General features: G+C 38.0%; 1 protein-coding gene across 1 annotated transcript; it reads right to left on the bottom strand.

Annotated features, from left to right (window-relative positions):
- Positions 1 to 5577: 5577 nt before the first annotated feature.
- Positions 5578 to 16513, bottom strand: stxbp3 (syntaxin binding protein 3). Its single transcript, XM_084354611.1, has 19 exons — positions 16419 to 16513; positions 14722 to 14771; positions 14418 to 14499; positions 14231 to 14307; positions 14009 to 14081; positions 13773 to 13873; positions 13039 to 13184; positions 12533 to 12626; positions 11665 to 11789; positions 11436 to 11534; positions 11295 to 11352; positions 11131 to 11196; positions 10690 to 10770; positions 10254 to 10389; positions 9750 to 9856; positions 9437 to 9535; positions 7373 to 7458; positions 6642 to 6790; positions 5578 to 6300 (listed from the first exon to the last, which is right to left on the bottom strand). The coding sequence occupies exons 1-19, from the start codon at positions 16462 to 16464 to the stop codon at positions 6197 to 6199; spliced, it is 1779 nt and encodes a 592-aa protein (XP_084210737.1). The 5' UTR covers positions 16465 to 16513; the 3' UTR covers positions 5578 to 6196.
- Positions 16514 to 17337: the final 824 nt, after the last annotated feature.

Below are 17337 nucleotides of genomic sequence, written 5' to 3'. Positions count from 1 at the left end.
GATTTAAGAATGTAAAGTAAAGTGCGCTTTACCCAACACGTGGGCGGGGCGGGGGCGTCATTTGTGGCCCTTGGACTGGAGTGTGTGTGTGTGTGTATGTGTGTGTGTGTGTGTGTGTGTGTGTGTGTGAGAGAGAGAGAGAGAGAGAGAGGTGAAAAACACGTCTGGATTAATATGAGATCATGGCCAGAGTCTCCTTAACTTCTGTAAATAAATAACATTCAACTACATAGAAAATTAGACAATAACTAGAAATAAGAGTAAACAAACTGTTATACTTTAACTAATTCTTAACCATTGAGCTGATTTAGGTGTATGGTTTGTTTACTCTTATATCTAGTTATTGTCTAATTTTCTATGTAATTGAATTAATTAAAATGTTCTATTATAGACCATATCATTTCTAGTTTTTGCCTAATTTGACACAAATTATGGCTTATTATGTTTCATTAGTTCACTTACGGTATAATTGCCTTTGTTTACTGTCTAATGAACACCATATTATTTATAGTTTCAATAAAGTGTGACCCCAATTCTTTCAGCCAAATTTGAGAGTAAAACAATCACATGCAATTTGTGTCTATTTGCTCTTGCTCGAGCTCTTCCTTGCAGACTGGAGGCAGAGTAGGGTAAATAAATATAAATATCAGTGAAAAATTAAATGAGAGCAGGTCATTGTTAGAGAGCAAGGATATCCTTGTAAGGTGTAAGTACTCCCCTCTTTAGGGTCAGTGGAGCAGGACCACCCTGTGAGTGTGTGAGTGAGCTCCTGCGCCATCTGACACTTCACCCTGTAACTGACACTGCAGGAGTCAGCGTCAGCCAACAGTGTGCTGCAGGAGTTAGGTGGTGTAGGATGACAACAGTTGACATCGATCACATCTATCAAAACAGCATTATTAGAGTTGTATGAGAACTAGTTCAACTGTATATTTATTATTTTCCTTTCAATACGTCTCAGATAATTAGTGTGAATGCTGTAGGAACTATTGTTCTTCTGGAATTTATTAAAGTTATTATTCTTCTTCCGTGCGTTTTTCGTCCCGCTTCTCCTCCTACACATTTTGAGCTACAGAAACCATTCAACTATGAAAATGTTCAGCTCTTTAATGACATTACTTGGCTTTTCTATCTACAATACTTTTGGAAATATTCAGCTTTTTCTCAAAAAGTTTGCCCATTCATTCTTAACGTTCAGCTTTTTAAGCTCTTTCAGCCTTGTATTTTTCAGCTTTTCTGCGTTTTCACCTTTTTTAAAATAAAATTTACAATGGAAGTGAATGGGAAAATCTTCAAATCCTCTTCAAACCAACCTGACTTTCAATCTCTTCTCCTCCTTCATAGTTTGACCTACAGACATCGGAACGGCTTCCCTACAGTTTTGCTCCGTGCTCCTTTGAAGGTCGTCCGGGCTTGAAAACAACAGTTACAGCAGCTTAAATCTACCACTTTTTTCCTCTATTAATAATATATATATTTTTTTGGCCTATTAAATGTCAGGAAAAAGTGAATGAATATTCACATGACACGTCCTGTGTACCTTGTGACCGTGGCACTCCAGCAGTGAGTTTTCTGTCATGATCTTCTTCTTTCCCTGACAGGCCTCTGTTCCATGGAAGGTCTTTTTGCAGGTGACACAGAAGGCGAAGGCGCACACAGTACACATGGCTGCAGTGCTGGACTTGTCCCAGATGACGGCTGAACCACAGGAATGCCGGGGACAGTACACCACATCTGGCAGGAGAAGAGAGAAGAAGAGACATGAGCAGATTTCACAAACATCACTTTTATGACTCTTGTCATTAATGAAGCATTTGAATGCACATTTTAATTCACTCCTATGCAGTGACCAATGAAAACATTTCTTCTAAATAATTTGACGTCCCCAGAGAAATTGCTATTTTCTTATCTCTGGTCAGTCTAATGTATAAATGCTTTGATCCATCTTCATTTCTATAATAACATACTGTCAGGGAAACCCACCTGGCATACAGTCCAGAGTTTTCTGCAGCAGGAGACGATCATAGCGGCTGAACAGCTTCTCTCCTACCAGAATCAGAATCAGAATCAGAATCAGAATTCCTTTATTTGTCCCGCAAATGGGGACATTTCTTAGTCACAGCAGACAAAGGACAGTATTATACATAAACAATAATAAAAAGTAAGAAATAAACAATATGATAAGAGATAAGAGGTAAGAAATAGAATTTAACTCGTTTATACATAGTATCTACAATATGAACTTGGTATTTACAATATGACATAGTATTTATAATATGAACAGTATAAACAGTCCCATAATCCTCTCCACCCTCTCCACCTCACACTGGTCAGACAGTGGAGCACCTTCTCCAAAAGGCTGCTTCAGGTCCGCTGTCGTAACAACAGATACAGGAAATCTTTCCTGCCGCAAGCCATCACTTCACACAACAACTCTCTCACCTCTGCCTGACAGAGAAATCTCTGATCTCTACTGTTTTTACTATGTTTATAACATGTTTACATCTGCACATTTTAGGTTCTTTCAAGTCTATTTATCTATTTATATCACCCATGGTTCTATTATTGCACACTCATATGTACTTTTTGGCTCTGTTATTGCACACTCATAAGTTTTTGTTGGTTCTGTTATTGCACATAGGAATTGTTTATCTCTTTGTATAGATATTATTGTTTACAGTATAGTTTGCACTGTGTATATACATCGTATATATCTTGCTTCTATCTATGTTATGTACAGAGTGTTTTTCTTTTCTTTTCTTTACCATTGCTGCTGTGACGAAATAATTTCCCAGTCTGGGATCAATAAAGTAATTCTATTCTATTCTATTCTATTCTATTCTATTTATTGTCTCAATTTCAGGAATATGCTCAGAACGTTTCCCCTTAATCCACTCAATACATCTCAAGATATGCTTGCTGTGGCCAAGGGTTGACTGTAAAATAAAATAGACATCTGTCAGTCTCAACCTGCTAACCTGATGTTTAACTTATATTTCAAAACATTTTAAATGACTTACACTTTCAGTGAGGACTTTTTTCAATAAAACAAAAAAGACATTGTACAGAATATTGTCTATACAAGTGTGTTTTTCAGTCCTTAACAGTAACGGTAACATTTTCACAAAAGCCACGTGAAAATGGAGCAGATCTACTAAGAAACCTACATTTCAGTTTATTTGGATAGATTAGTGTTTTCTATCACAATACAATTACAATAAATTCACATTGTGCAGAAAGTGCATTAAAAGAACCTGAGAAAGTGTGTTAGTAGAACCTGAGAAATTGCACTGAAAAACATTGCATGAAAAAACCCAGATGGAAGAAGAGAAAAAAGAGTTGGTGATGTTTCTACATTCAAGAAGGCTCGCAGGGAGTCTCTCCACATGGGGGCTGACATGGCTGTGGTTCTGACTGCCGAAGCATTCTTGACCGACGTGACTTTTCAGTTTGTACAGCAGCACTAACGAGGGGTTCCATTCAGCATGGATCGGGTTGCAGGACGTGGCGAGGGAGAGCGACTACTTCTGGGTCACTGGCCAAAGAATCTATCCAGATGTGACTTATTGGAGGAGTCGTGAGCCAAACAATGCCTTGGCTTCCTGGGACAACAGCCAAGTGGGACAGGACTGTGTTGCAATTGTCCCACCAACAAGCACTGAGAAGCAGGGTTGGTTAAACTCCTGGGATGACACCATTTGTGCTGGTGAACGGCACTACCTGTTTGAAACCACTGCCCTCACTGTGACCTGACTGACTGAGATGATAGGCTGGAATCCAAAAATCAGAACTGTTTATACACCATGTATATACATAAATGTGCGTTTGTGTTTGACTCATTTTTGCACTTTTGCCGAGATGCTACCATGTCTCTATTTCATTCTAATAATGTATATGATATTCAACTTCACCTGATTTTCCTGTTTTTGAGTAATGCAATACACACTGTCACCACACAAACTCACTGACATTTATTTCATCATTTGAAGAAACATTGGGAATTGGGAATAAATGATTGGGAATAAATGATGTTCTGGTGTAGCTGTTGTGCAGGATAATTTGGAGTCCTGATTAAAATGGCAATATCACATTGAAAAGGAGATTCCCAGTTTGAAATGGCTTCAGGGAATAAACAACCTTAAGATGTAGGGAGGCCACATGTTGTTACCGGGGCCCTGGACACCCTTAGATCCACCTTTAGACTCTACAGCACTGGTTTACTAAAATGAACATATTCCAGAGAGACAGCCTTCAATTCATATTATGCTAAATTAATTCTGGATTCGGAGTAAAAGCTGTATTCAAATCATTGTTTTATTACAAAAGTGTACACGGTGTTGAATTTAATGTGATTCTGATTTACAGCTCACTGTAAACGAGCCACCCTATTCTCTGGTTTAATCACATCTAATGAGCTCTGATGTGCTCTCCTTTCCACAAACATGATACTGTCACCAGTATCATGTTTGTGTTTTGAAGAATCATAGATCAGGATCACGATAGGGTCCTGCCCTAAGACTATTACATTCTAAATTTATCAAACACATTAAAATACTCTTTAATTGCTTGAACAAGCCTAAATGTGGGGACACACTTTTTTTTTTTTTACCTGACTAGTTCTTCTAACCCAGGGCTGCCCAACGTGGGGCCTGTAGCCATTAGGTTGTTGCTCTTTCAAGGATCCCTAATTATGAATTATTTTACATCATCTGAGCACAGTAGCACTAGGCAGGAAGTCAGTTAATTAAGGGAACCCTGCATCCTAGTATCATTTTTACATCAAAGCAATGCAATTCTGAAGGTGTTTGCTTTATCACATTTTTAATATACTAACCCTATGGAATGCCTCCCATTGCACATCCAAGCTAGGAGATGAAGAGTTTTTGAGGACAAGCTTTTTGAAGGTAAATGTACTTAATTTCCCATCTCTCTTTTGTTGCTCTTCAGTTACACCACACATTTGTGTGAAAAATCTCTCCACCTCAGCCAATCCACTGTATAGCTTAGTGTTTGTTCCATTTACTCACAATACAAAGCTTCCACAACTTAAAGATTCAACACCCTCTCATGTGTGCTCTTTTTAAAAAACACAGGAAATATGTACACGTCTACATTGTGTAGAGTGGTTAACAGTCTAAACAATGTGTAACAAAAGCACAATACCTGCAGGAAAAGTAGGGCAGATTTGATCTGTAACATGACAGAATAACATCATATCTTTGGTTCATTTGTTGTCGGTTAAGCATGTATGAGTGCAGCATGTTCATTGGACACTGGGTCTGGTCTCCATTAAACATTTGGTTTTCTGTTTATAAAAGGGCTTTCTTGTTATGAAAATTAATTTTTTACTTTGATGGATCAGAGTGATTGTGCTTTTACCACCATTCCAATTATTTATGTGTAGTTTACTGAGGTCAATGTAAGATGAATATCTAGAATCAGGTTTTACGTTCACCCTGCTCTTCCAGGTATGAGTCAGTTTCTCACATTGTTTTGTTTGCTGCATTTTCACAATATCGATATTTTTTTGCTCTATCAAACAAAGCAACATCAACCATAACTTCAACTCAGACACAATTTGAACCACTTCATCCATTTATTAGTCAGTTGTTCAATTCAAGAAAAACGTAAATACTCTATGTTAAAAACACTCAAAATTGCATTAAGTGTTTACAAACAATAGTGCCAAAAAATCTGAATGACAAAGCAGGGACTCAGTGCTTACATACAATATATACAGAGCTTTGCATTACTTTCCTCAGTCCTGTCTCTGAAAGTTTCTCAGAGATCTTTCAACATGTAACAAACCAATATTTTCTTTTATGGACAAAGGCAAACACAGGCAGATCAGACGATTTTGACTTAAAATGCTCATTGCAGGATGAGGTCAATTCACTTTTAATATGATCTATATTATCAAATGAGAATTGTCAAACTATAAATGCCTGAAGCAGGCCATAATCTTAGTTAATCTTCAACAAGTAAATCAGCTTCCTGAAGTGACAAAGTTAAAAGAGAGTTTGCCCACTGTAAATGTGCAGCAGGTTTGAAAAGAGTATTAAAATATAATAAGCATAAGGTAAATTCCCTTCAGCCTTCCAATCAGGAAGTAGAGTTGAGTGCACTGTGTTGAGCGATACGAGATGTAGAGAGGCAGTGGAGGTTTGGGGAGCTGTTAGTTGGAGGGTCACACCTCTCAGGCATTGCTCCTTTCCTCTATTGTGAAAGTCTCCACGGGGCGTTTGCTCAGAGCCTTGATGTCATCCAGTAGACTGGTGGGGGTCAAAATGTGAGAAGACCCTGGAATCAAAGTACAAGAACCATTAGGCCTCAATTTAGAGCATAAAAACAAACTCACAGTTCTGACTGGCTCCAGTATAAGAGTTGGAAATAAAAACAGGGGCTGTTGAGTCATTTTACATTTACAACTGGGTGGGTATTTTCAGGCCAAAGTCCAATTCAGTTGAACTTTATGATACTGTATCAAACCAACCTTCAGCTCATTTAAATAAGAACTTGAGAATATTCCTTGCATAGTCAGTGAGTACCAACTCCAATTTAAAGTCAATTTGCTATAAGAGGCATTTACTTTATATGCCCAGGGAAAGAGGTGATTTAATCCTTTATCTGTGTAATCTCACCTATGATGACCTCGCAGGATTTTACTGCCTGGGTGACCTCGTAGGCAGAACGCATCTCAGAGAAGCAGATTCCTCCTAGAACAAAGATGATGAGGCGTGACCCAGTCCGGCGCTCATCCTGAGAACTGGCTTTGTGCTTCTGTCGGGCACTGTGGGACAGATGATGGACAACAGCAATTTTAAAAGATTTTATAGAAAGAGTAGGAGTTACATGTCCAAATTGTGGAAAGACACGGCAAAATCATCATCCTGGCAAGAAAGACAGGGAAAGGGTGAGGGATATATACGGCTAAAACAGACCAAGATTATTCTCATGAGTAAACTCTGTCACAGTGACACTTCAGATCCTTACAGAAACACCACACTAAGAATCCTGCACTCAAAGTAGGAACAGAAATGATCACTGGAGGGCGCTATCTCATCACACTCTGACTCTTGTCTGTAAATCAAATATGAACTTGTGTGTGTCATATATGAAAAGACAACTGCCTATTACTTTTGAATGACAGTTTAAAAGAACAATATTGAGATTTTTCAAGTAGTGTTCCAACATTCATAACACTTGGAAACGAGGCAAAAAGGTTGGCTTTCAGAGTCTCATGCACAAGTTTTTTGACATTAATGTTAGTAATTGGGATCTAAAAGCCTGATCACATCATCAGTGGCAGAAATCATAATTATTTCCATAAACTACAAACCCTAGTTTTATCACTCATAAAGGCCTACTGTACCTGACAGCCCCGGAGCCGTTCCAGGCAGCAGGACACTCAGACTGGTGCGGCCATTCCTTGGTGTCCAGTTTGTTCTCCACAGCATCCTAAAAGTAACACAAGGTAAACAGAGCCCCATAATGACCAACTCTCTTTGGCAATCCAATATCACTGATTGTAGGATTGACTTTTGATTGTACTTGTGGGCTATCCTACTTATGGGTATTTTTTAATAAAAGGCTGAACTGACAGTTTTGCAGATATTTCTATGTGCCCGACACGCCAACACTTGATACCAGGTTTCAAACATTGGTTTTGATTTTTGCTGGTGGTGCTATCCTTCTCTCTACATTTGGAATGCATGTATGACATTTCACTTTAATTACTTTAAATGAACAAAAATATGTGGTCTTTTATCTGTGACCAAGAAAGTTGAACTATGGAGAAAGCACATAACTATATAACAAATTCAGTTGCTACCTAAAAGGTGCATCAGGGGATGTCAAAACACAGCTAAGAATATAGGAACAAATCTGTTGTCAAGCACTCCTCAGTTTAAGAGACTTTGGCTCTTAGTTGTGGTTCTAAACTGATACGGCTCATCTTTTTTTGGCACTGAAAAATACACAGAATTTTAAAAAGGAGCAGATTGGTTTGAATTGATTTCAACCAGATTCGATGTTGCAACACATCAAATACAAGTCTGTTTCCTGCTACATGAGCAAACTGTTCACCCCTGTTTACAGGAAGACAGGTGCTCGTGTGGTGAAGACTGCTCAGAAATGGCTTTTCAAGTTATAACAGGATGAGCAAGTGAAAAAAAAGGCCAAGACACAAAAGAGCTTACTCTGTTACAGGTCAGCCAGATCTTTTTGATCTAACTTAACCTGTGGCCAAGAGTTTTCGTCTTGCAGGCCTTATTTGATACCAAATTGGTGAATTTCTCTTCTTTGTCAGAACCAGTCATCAGGTCATATTTCAGGAAAAAAATAAAGTTTTACTGCCCAAAGGGTCATGACGGAACTCTGCCTCCTATTTCTCAATCCCTTTCTGAGAAGTGGACTAAACAGCAGAGTTTTAAATGAAACAGCCTCTGAACTGGTATATTATTTCTTCCATGTTTATGGATGGCAACTCAACTTACCAGATTGAAAACAAACAGCCACCAATTTATTTACAAGACACTGTGGAAAGGTAGATCAGAGACTCTGCGTGCACAATGATTCTTTATGCAAGGCAACAGGTGATGCTGACATCCTACCTCTGTTTTAACACAAAACACAATCTCGCCTAACCACAATAACCCCATAACACATTTTACATACAAAGCAGTATTTGAGGATCAGTACAGAAGGATGTTGTTGACACAGAAGGCTCATCCCCAGGGATCAACACATAACTGGTGCATTATTGTGCCTTATAGATGCTAAGATGATGTCTTATACAAAAGGAGGAAATGGTACAAAACAACACACACATACAGTACATGTGACACTGTTTATCAGATGGCCTGAATCTGATCACCTTCTTTTGTGCTGCTTTTACAGTTCTGTTCATAATAACCGTGGCAGCACAGTGACCTAAAGCTAAACATGTGTATTTTGCGTTCTCACGCTAATGCCAGCTTTTCTTTTTCTATCCTATCTATAGCCACTTTAAATTCTCTGGAGTCATGCTACACAACTCATTATGGTTGGCAGAGTTGCTAAACTTCCTTTTCATCGAAAATAGAGAAAAATAAAAATCTAGCTGGAAAGATTCAATTTCTAAACAATATTTTTTTCCTCTTCTCTTCATACCTGCACATATCACATTTTATTAATCACTACTGTAAACCAGTCTACCACAGTATTTGTTTTTGCATTACATTTTATTTTATATTTAATTCCTCTATTTTAACTTCTGCACTATTTTATGTCTTAGCCTCAGATTCTAATCCTTATCACTTGTGGACTTATTTTAAATACATATTGTCTGACCATTGTTGATCATTGCCAACGTGTAGTTCAATGTAATTGTTGTGCAAACAAACAAATAATTTTAAGTTGGATACGTTACATAACATGGTAAAATCTTTTCACTGACCTCCATCACATCTTTTATGACAGGAGTCCATCTGGACAGATTGTACGTCTGATCCTGGGAACGATCTCGCCTGGTTGGTTTGCGTGAGAAGAAACTAGGCTAGAAACAGGAGTACAAAAAAAACATAAACAGGATTCAGGGACTGAATAATCAAACTGAAAAGATTAACAAGACAAAAACATTATGACACAAAGAACTAAAAAACAAAAAACAAAAAAGCACTGAACCAGAACAGTGAAAATTCCAGCTTCCAACTAAAACTGCCTGGCTACAATCAATCAATTCAATCAACCTATTCCTCTTCTCTACATACCGATGTGATGATCGGGACCCCGAGTTCTTTCCAGTTCAGGATAAATTCTCGTTCGTCTTCGATCTTTACATGCTGGATGAGTTTGCTCAAGTTCTCGTCTGTTGTTCCTGTTTACCAATACCAAACAAATAAACAAACAAACCAGTGTTAAAATCTGATGATAGTCTTTTAGGCCTCCATCCTCTGAGCCAAATAGTTGGTCATGAGGATCTTTGTCAACAAGGTTTAATGTCCATTTTATTGTCTTTTTTGAGGAAATTATCAATTTTAAAATTAAACTATTAACTAGAAAAATGATATCCATATCCCTGGCATCACAACAGTAATCAAAAATGTGCTGTCTGCATATTTGTGTGTAAGGTTGTATGACGTGGTCTGTTGAATAAAAATTAAATCAACTAAAAACAGTGTATATATGGCCACAAATCAAGATGCTGCTTTACAGAATGCCAATGAACAGACAATGAAAAGAGACGAGTCTGCTGCAGGAGAAGATTGGCGTACCGCTGAGGCTGAAGATGTAGAGCAGCACAGCTCTGATCTTATCGTGGGTGCTGTAAGGGTGGAGCAGCACAGGCAGCAGTGTCCTCATGGGATCCTTAACCTTCACCCCGTCCACGTCTGACCCCACTGCAAGGTCCTAAACAGAGACAAAGCATTCTTTAATTTACCATTTAGGCTGGGAATGTTGCAATTTTTTACGTTTTTGTTACATTCATACATAAAGCTCCTCATCTTTCACATCTGGAAGCTGACTTGGCTACAGAAAAGAACTCATAGAAAATCAGGACAGATGCTTGAGGTCATGAGGATTGCTCCCAGCAAATCTTATCTCCACTCACTGAACCGTCATCCACTCACTGGCTTGTTCAAGAAAGGTTAAGTGATACAAGTGTGATGCAATTGTTCCATCAAAACAGACAACAGAGCACAGACTGACCTGTTCAGCCTTGCAGAGTTTCTCCACATTGTTTGAGAAATGTTTCATGCAGTCCTCGGCCAACTGCAGATGAACAGTTTTCTACAAGGCAGAGAGAAGAGTTAATATTAGCAGAACAATGTACTTTATGCTCTAAGTATTGTTTCTAAATTATTCCCTTTCATGAGAGACACTTATGTATATTATGACTTTTATTCTGTTTCGTTGCTAAAAACATGATGAAGTCAACGGCACGTGACACCAGGCTTTGGAGGCACCACACCCTACCACAAAGTAATGATCACTTAGTGCTATAATTACTGGTAGGAAGTAAATATCATGAGTGTCTGTTAAAATTCTCAACCTGAAGTTAAATAGATAACTTTAAAGGTAAGGGAAAACAGTTGCCAGGGCTTAGTGACACCGGTCCAGACAAAATGAAGTAATACTGGTACTAAATACCTCAGTCAACTGTTTACGGAATGCCGGCATCTTCTTCATCATTTGGGCCAAATTGCTGATTGTGATCTGGGAAAAAAAAGAAATGTTTGCACAAGATATGCATTTTTAGTATGAAATGCACAGATCATCAGTGAAGCACAAAAGAAGAAAACACAGTGCTGTACCTTCCCATCTGGCTGCTTCTTGCTGGCAGATATTTCCTTTACCATCTTGGGGATTTGTCTATTGTAAGAAAAAAAATGGGTTATGGTTGGGATACAGAAGATGGAAAGGGACACCTCCATCCTCACAACTTGCATACTTACTCTGAGACCTCAGCGATGTGTTTGTGCCTGAGCTTAATCCAGAGCATGTCCTCTTCACTCAGCAGGGCCTGTTTCTCTGAGCCATCTTTAGACTTGTACCTTGCCACAAAAATAACTGGATTATTAGCTTCAGCTATAGAAGTATTGTCTAAATTTTAAAAAATGCGATATGATGCCATAAGCATATCATGTGTGTTTTAATAGATACAGTAGGAAAAGCTTGTTTTACTTGTAGGTGTCGTTCTCAATGTCAATGAGGTCGTAAGCCATGGCCTGGTAGGTCAGCTCGTGCAGGATGGGGCTGACGGGGTCTAAACCTCTTTCCACTATGAGCAGCTGGGCCTGGGTCTTTCCCTTGTGACAGGAGGGAAATACACAGAAAACAATAAATATAGCGCCTAAATTTATTATACAAACAGTGGTTACTGTGTACAGTCATCAAGGACTGAAACTGCCTAAATCCAAAATAAATCAAAAGCTAAAAAAATATTGCCATTAAATGCACTAGAAATAACATTAAAACTAAACATTTGCGTTTATTCTAAAAGTGTAAAAAAAAATTGTAAAAAGAACATATAAAATAAATAAGTTTGTGGAAATACATACAGGGAAAAGTCACAAAGGGAAAAACATACAGAAATAAATAACTAAATAAATATATTTTAAAATGAATAAATTAGTACATAAAATGGAAAATTAAACGGGTAAACAAATAAATAGATAAATGAATGCAAAAAAAATAGATACAGCAGCCACCTAATACAGAAATATCAATTTATGTAACATTTTATTCAAATTATAAACATTTATTATTTCTTATATTATTTTTGGTATATTTAGTCTTCCATATACAGTGACATTAGCATTGCTTTCAGTAATACTGCGTAGTTGCAACCAAGCAACCGCTGCAATCTTCAAGTATCTGCTGAAGGACACCATTAATTCAATCTGCTTAAGACAAAGGAAAAATGTTTTCTCTTTTGGTGAATGTCTTGTGTTGAGCTGTCAGTGGAGAATAATACTGTTCTGTCAGGTTCTCATTTACTCCCTAGGCTCAGACCTTGTTTATTCTTTCAACACTCTCTGTTAAGTCTCACCTTTTTTTTGCCGCTGTCGTCCAGCTCATAGTGTCTGGCCAGCTTGTTGTCTACCAGCTCTGCAAGGGCCTTGGCGTTCTCCATGTTGCTGTCTCTAGTTGTGATATAATTTTCTCTCCATGAGTTATCACAGTCACAATGATATCACACATGTACTGGTTTTTCAGCCATTTGTAAAAACAAAACAAAAACAAAAACAAAAAAACTTTAAATCACCCCAGTTGAGTGTTTTTGACAAAAGTTTTTAAAACTGTTTGTACATTTGTCTTTGGTTTCATCTGTCTGCCTGTTGCTTTTGAATGTTTATGCTGTATGTATACTGTGTGTAAACTAAAATCATATATTATGTAAGAAAACAAAAGTCTCACACTGCTCTCGTTTGTTTTCTGCCACAGTTAGGTAACACATTCTATACACAGAGTTTAGGCTTTTCTTGTAAAAGGTGTCATTCTGCTTGGGGGCTGAGGTCTGCTGTAAGCTGAGAAACTAAATCTGCTGTGGCTTACTTCTTGTATCTGACCCCTGGGTACTCATCCAACGTGGCACAGAGTGTGACGAGCTGGTCTGCGAGAGTCTCCAGTGTCTTCTTTTTGTCCTGGCTGTTGGGACTGTAGATACTTTGGAAAGCCCCCGGATTATCACATGTGAACACCTGAAAAAGATTCAACGCATCACTGTATAAATGAAAAAACTATTGTGTAAGTGAACAACTTGCATGTAATTGTATAATGAATACTACATATAATTACTACCAACACCAAAAATGTTTTAAAATGGTACGTATATAAAGCCAAAGCTCCAGACTACACATTTTTGGTATTTCTATTTTAATCACATTAATTATCTTATCTATTTATTTATATCCGCATTTATTTCAATTATTTATTAGGAATGTCTCTGGTGATTTTTCTGACTTCAAAACTATCTTCCTGGATATTAAAAAAATAAATTTGACTTGAATTCTTTTGTTAAAATCACATCACAGACGAGACCTTTCTATTTTTTGATAATACAGTGAATAACCAGTTACAGTTCCCAAGCCACAAAGATAATACAAAGCTTGTAAAGTCATGACAGCTTAAAGGAGCCAACACCCATTAAAGAGTCACTCTTCTTCTCAGCAGCAACATGACACTGAACACACTAAAACAAGTGAAGTTTTCCTCACTTAGAAATTGACAGTCAGGATAAAAAAAGAGGAAATTGAGCATTACAAAAGAACCTTAAGGCAACTACTCACTTGGGCCTCTTGTGGCATGAAGCACATGTTTATCTCCTTACAGACTCGTATGTACTTTGCACAGTGCAGCTTCATATTGTTGAACAGGTCGTCAGGACAGTCTGTGGGAGCAAAGAGCTTTTAGTTTGGATGTTATCAGTTAAACAAAAAAGGGAAAAGATCAACCACAACATCTGATCATGTTGGGTCATTTGTAGTAGAATTAGTGGTGATTTAGTGATTCATAAGTTACTTACAGTCAGTGAAATAAACATATGCTGCTTTATATTTGGGTTTGGACTTGAAGTCAGCGATGAAGGCATCCACGCACTAAAAAATAAAAATACATTTAGGATATCACACCAGAGTATGGCAAGACTACCAAATGATAATGTAAAAAAAACAAAAAACAATCACAAGATTGAGAACTAATTTGGGAAAAAAAAAATTCTTGGATCAAAATGCAATATAATGCAAACCTTAGCGGTTGGTGACATGAAGTATATGGCCTTCATCTCTGGGACAGGCTCTCTGCTTTTGAACAGGTCCTCCACAACTGAAGAAATCAAAGGTTTATTTTAACAGAGTAGTTAGAGACATCCACAGACACACCTCAGTTACTTTGGTCTTTTACCTGTATTGTGTATGATTGAAAACAAAGCCTACTTGTGATTTTCTCTGACATCAGATCTGACATTTTGCAGCATGATGAGAGGAGCTTGGTGGTGAAGGAGTCCAGAATCATTATCTGTAAAGAAGAATAAAACCGGTAGTGGTGAGTCGCTATGTATCACACTGTCATATGTTGCTAGATTTTGCAGTAGTGACACTGCTGAAATGAGAAATTACAATTCTATTTTCAGTCACAGTGCATCAATCACATTAATGCTGGATCTGTAATATGGAGGTTGTCTGTTCGTGCAATTACAGTCTGAAGACTCAGTATTGATCAAATAGAGGGTTGTCCTACCTTCCATACTTCCGATTTTCTGCAGTCTGCAATAATTGTGTCTTTTATTCCTGTAAGAGACACAAAACATGACTCATGAGGGATTAACACAGACTGAACCCCCCCCCCCCAAAGGACTGCTCTTGACCACACTATTTGCTGGATTCTTGTGCTTAAGCACCTGTGTTGGACCGAAAACCAACCGATTTAAACAGGGAACAAACCTGGGGACCTCCTGCTGTAATTTGTAATGATTGTGGAGGACATCTGGGATCTTAATCCTGTGCAAATCTTCCATGTCCATAATTTGTAAAGTAAAATTTCCACAGCAAATACCCTTCCATACTTTGCATAACTCTGTTCATTGTTTTCCGTTGTCAGACGACTGAATGTACTAATGCTTGTAACACATGCAGAAAGGTGGGCTACTCAACTATAAATATAATAATAATAGGGCTGCTCAAGAACAGATACCAATTCTGAAAGTTGATGTTACACTGAGCCTTGACATCATATCCAGGAGATGATATGTGAATGCGCCACATGAAACACAAACGTGGGGTGATCATTTCTAAATCCTGTCCACTGGTTATACTAGTCCCATGTGAATGGGGCTATATATAATTATTTGTTGTTGTTTCTCATATTAGTTATAACTTCTGCAAATTTGTCATAAAATGGAAATACTTAAGTAAAGTACCCGAAAATTGTACTTGAAGAACAGTACTTGACTAAATTGTACTTCATTCGATCACTGGTTTTGACACATGGTCCAAACACTGGTTTTCAGTCTCCTTGATTTCTAATAATCGATATCGGTATCGGCTCTGAAAAAGCCGCATGGGAAACCCCTAGAATTGAATACTCCATTAGACTTGCATGGCATGCACACTATATTAAGAGATATGTATGTGTGTGGTTTGACAAAGCACATCATTCTGCTTTTATGAAATAGGGTGAGTAAAAATCAGGGCAGTTGAAGTCTCTTCCTTGATGAAAACTGATGCATTACAACTAACTAACCTTCATTCTCACATTTCCTTTATGAAGGCTGTCATGTTCAATTGTTGTTAAACCTGTTTGTAAAAGATGTCAATTCGACTTCATGGTCACTACATCTTTCATTTGAGTGTAACTTTACTTATTTTAACCTAAACAACTTAACCCCTTAACCCCAAAGAGATGACTGGTTGTCCAGACTGCGACGTCTTAACCATAACCTCACCCCAACCAAGGAAGAAGGGCAGGACACGGGAAGCACTAGTCGGAGGGGAAAACAGACTTCGTCACAGGGCACGTTCGAACACTTGAGGTTTGTGTTCGTCGTTAGCTGAACAGTGTTGTGCTAACGTTAGCTTGTAAATATGAGGTGGGGCTCCTGGCGATGCAGGGTGACCTCACTCCGACTACCTCTCCACAAGTGTCTGAAAGATTCCACGATAATAAAGTCATGACAAACAACAGCGCCGAGTGTCAGCCCAAGTGTAGTCTGCTGTCATCAATCTATCTACACTTCCACCAATCCAAGTTTGTAAACTTCCGTTGCGACACACAGCACAATGAACTCAACGTCCACTGTCATTTCGAGGTGTAGTCACAAACAAACCGTTAAAAACACGCAACAACAGGCGGTTTACAGCCCACTAACTTGTGAAAACGTTATGAAAGTGTCACCCTGTAATACATTCACAAGCACTCTGCAACAGGAGGGGACTTACTTTTCCAAACTATTCTCTTCAGCCCGTAATCTGCGCCCGTTGCCATCTTGTTTTTTCCCCTCTGCGCCTCTTCCTGTCCCGTGTCCTCGAACTCTGACGTCTATCCGCGTCAACAAGTGTGCGACGGAAAGCAGCTGTAGTTTTTTATAACCAAAGTCTGTCTGTCTGTCTGTCTGTCTATCTATCTATCTCTCTATCTTAAAAAAAAAAAAGGGGCATAGACTATGGAAGGTTAATCAGGATCTAAATTATGAGCATGACAATAATATTGGCTTACTGAGTCAAAAATATAGTATAGCTGTGACTTATTCAATCAAAAACATGAGATTTTGAGCTTGTCTGACAATTTCATAACTTATTCAGAAGCAGTGATGGAATGTAACTAAGTGCATTTACTCAAGTACTATACTTACACGTACATTTTGGAGGCAAAGATTGTACTTTTTCATGTACTTAATTTGTTTGATAACTTTAGTTACTAGTTACTTTCCATATTACATGTTGCATCAGAGTCCAAGTAGTCATTTTTAAATTTATTTTAACACAAATTGGATTCCCAGAGAAAAACTTTTGCACACCTGTGGATGGACAGGTGCATAGGAGAAGACCAAGGGCCAACAAAATCAGACAAAAACTCCTGCACACTGTTCAGTGTACTATTATTATTATTTTTGTTGTTGTTATTATTATTATTATATTTACATTGTTATGCTATTTCTATTGTGAACATGGACATTAATTATTTTCCTATATATGATGTTTTAAAAAATGGTTTAATGTTTTTTGTAGGCCCACAGTGCCATGTAGTCAGCTGACATATTTGCACTGTCTGATTCAGGAGTGTTTTCATTCAGTAGCGTGACTTTATTGGTCCAGGTGTGGGTGATCTTATTTTGAGTGATATTTGTCTGTAGTGTGA

This window comes from Pagrus pagrus (genome assembly GCF_965226575.1).
Source record: "Pagrus pagrus genome assembly, chromosome: 6".
Lineage (NCBI taxonomy): Eukaryota > Metazoa > Chordata > Actinopteri > Spariformes > Sparidae > Pagrus > Pagrus pagrus.
This window is presented reverse-complemented; position numbering and strand designations above follow the sequence as displayed.

Excerpts from the sequence above, each read along its gene's own strand:
- stxbp3 (XM_084354611.1), bottom strand. The coding sequence starts at position 16,464 with ATGGCAACGGGCGCAGATTACGGGCTGAAGAGAATAGTTTGGAAAA. Across the intron at positions 14,308-14,417 it reads GATGTCAGAGAAAATCACAA|TTGTGGAGGACCTGTTCAAA; the intron begins GTAGGCTTTGTT and ends TGATTTCTTCAG. Across the intron at positions 11,790-12,532 it reads ACGACAGCGGCAAAAAAAAG|GGAAAGACCCAGGCCCAGCT; the intron begins GTGAGACTTAAC and ends TCCTGTCACAAG.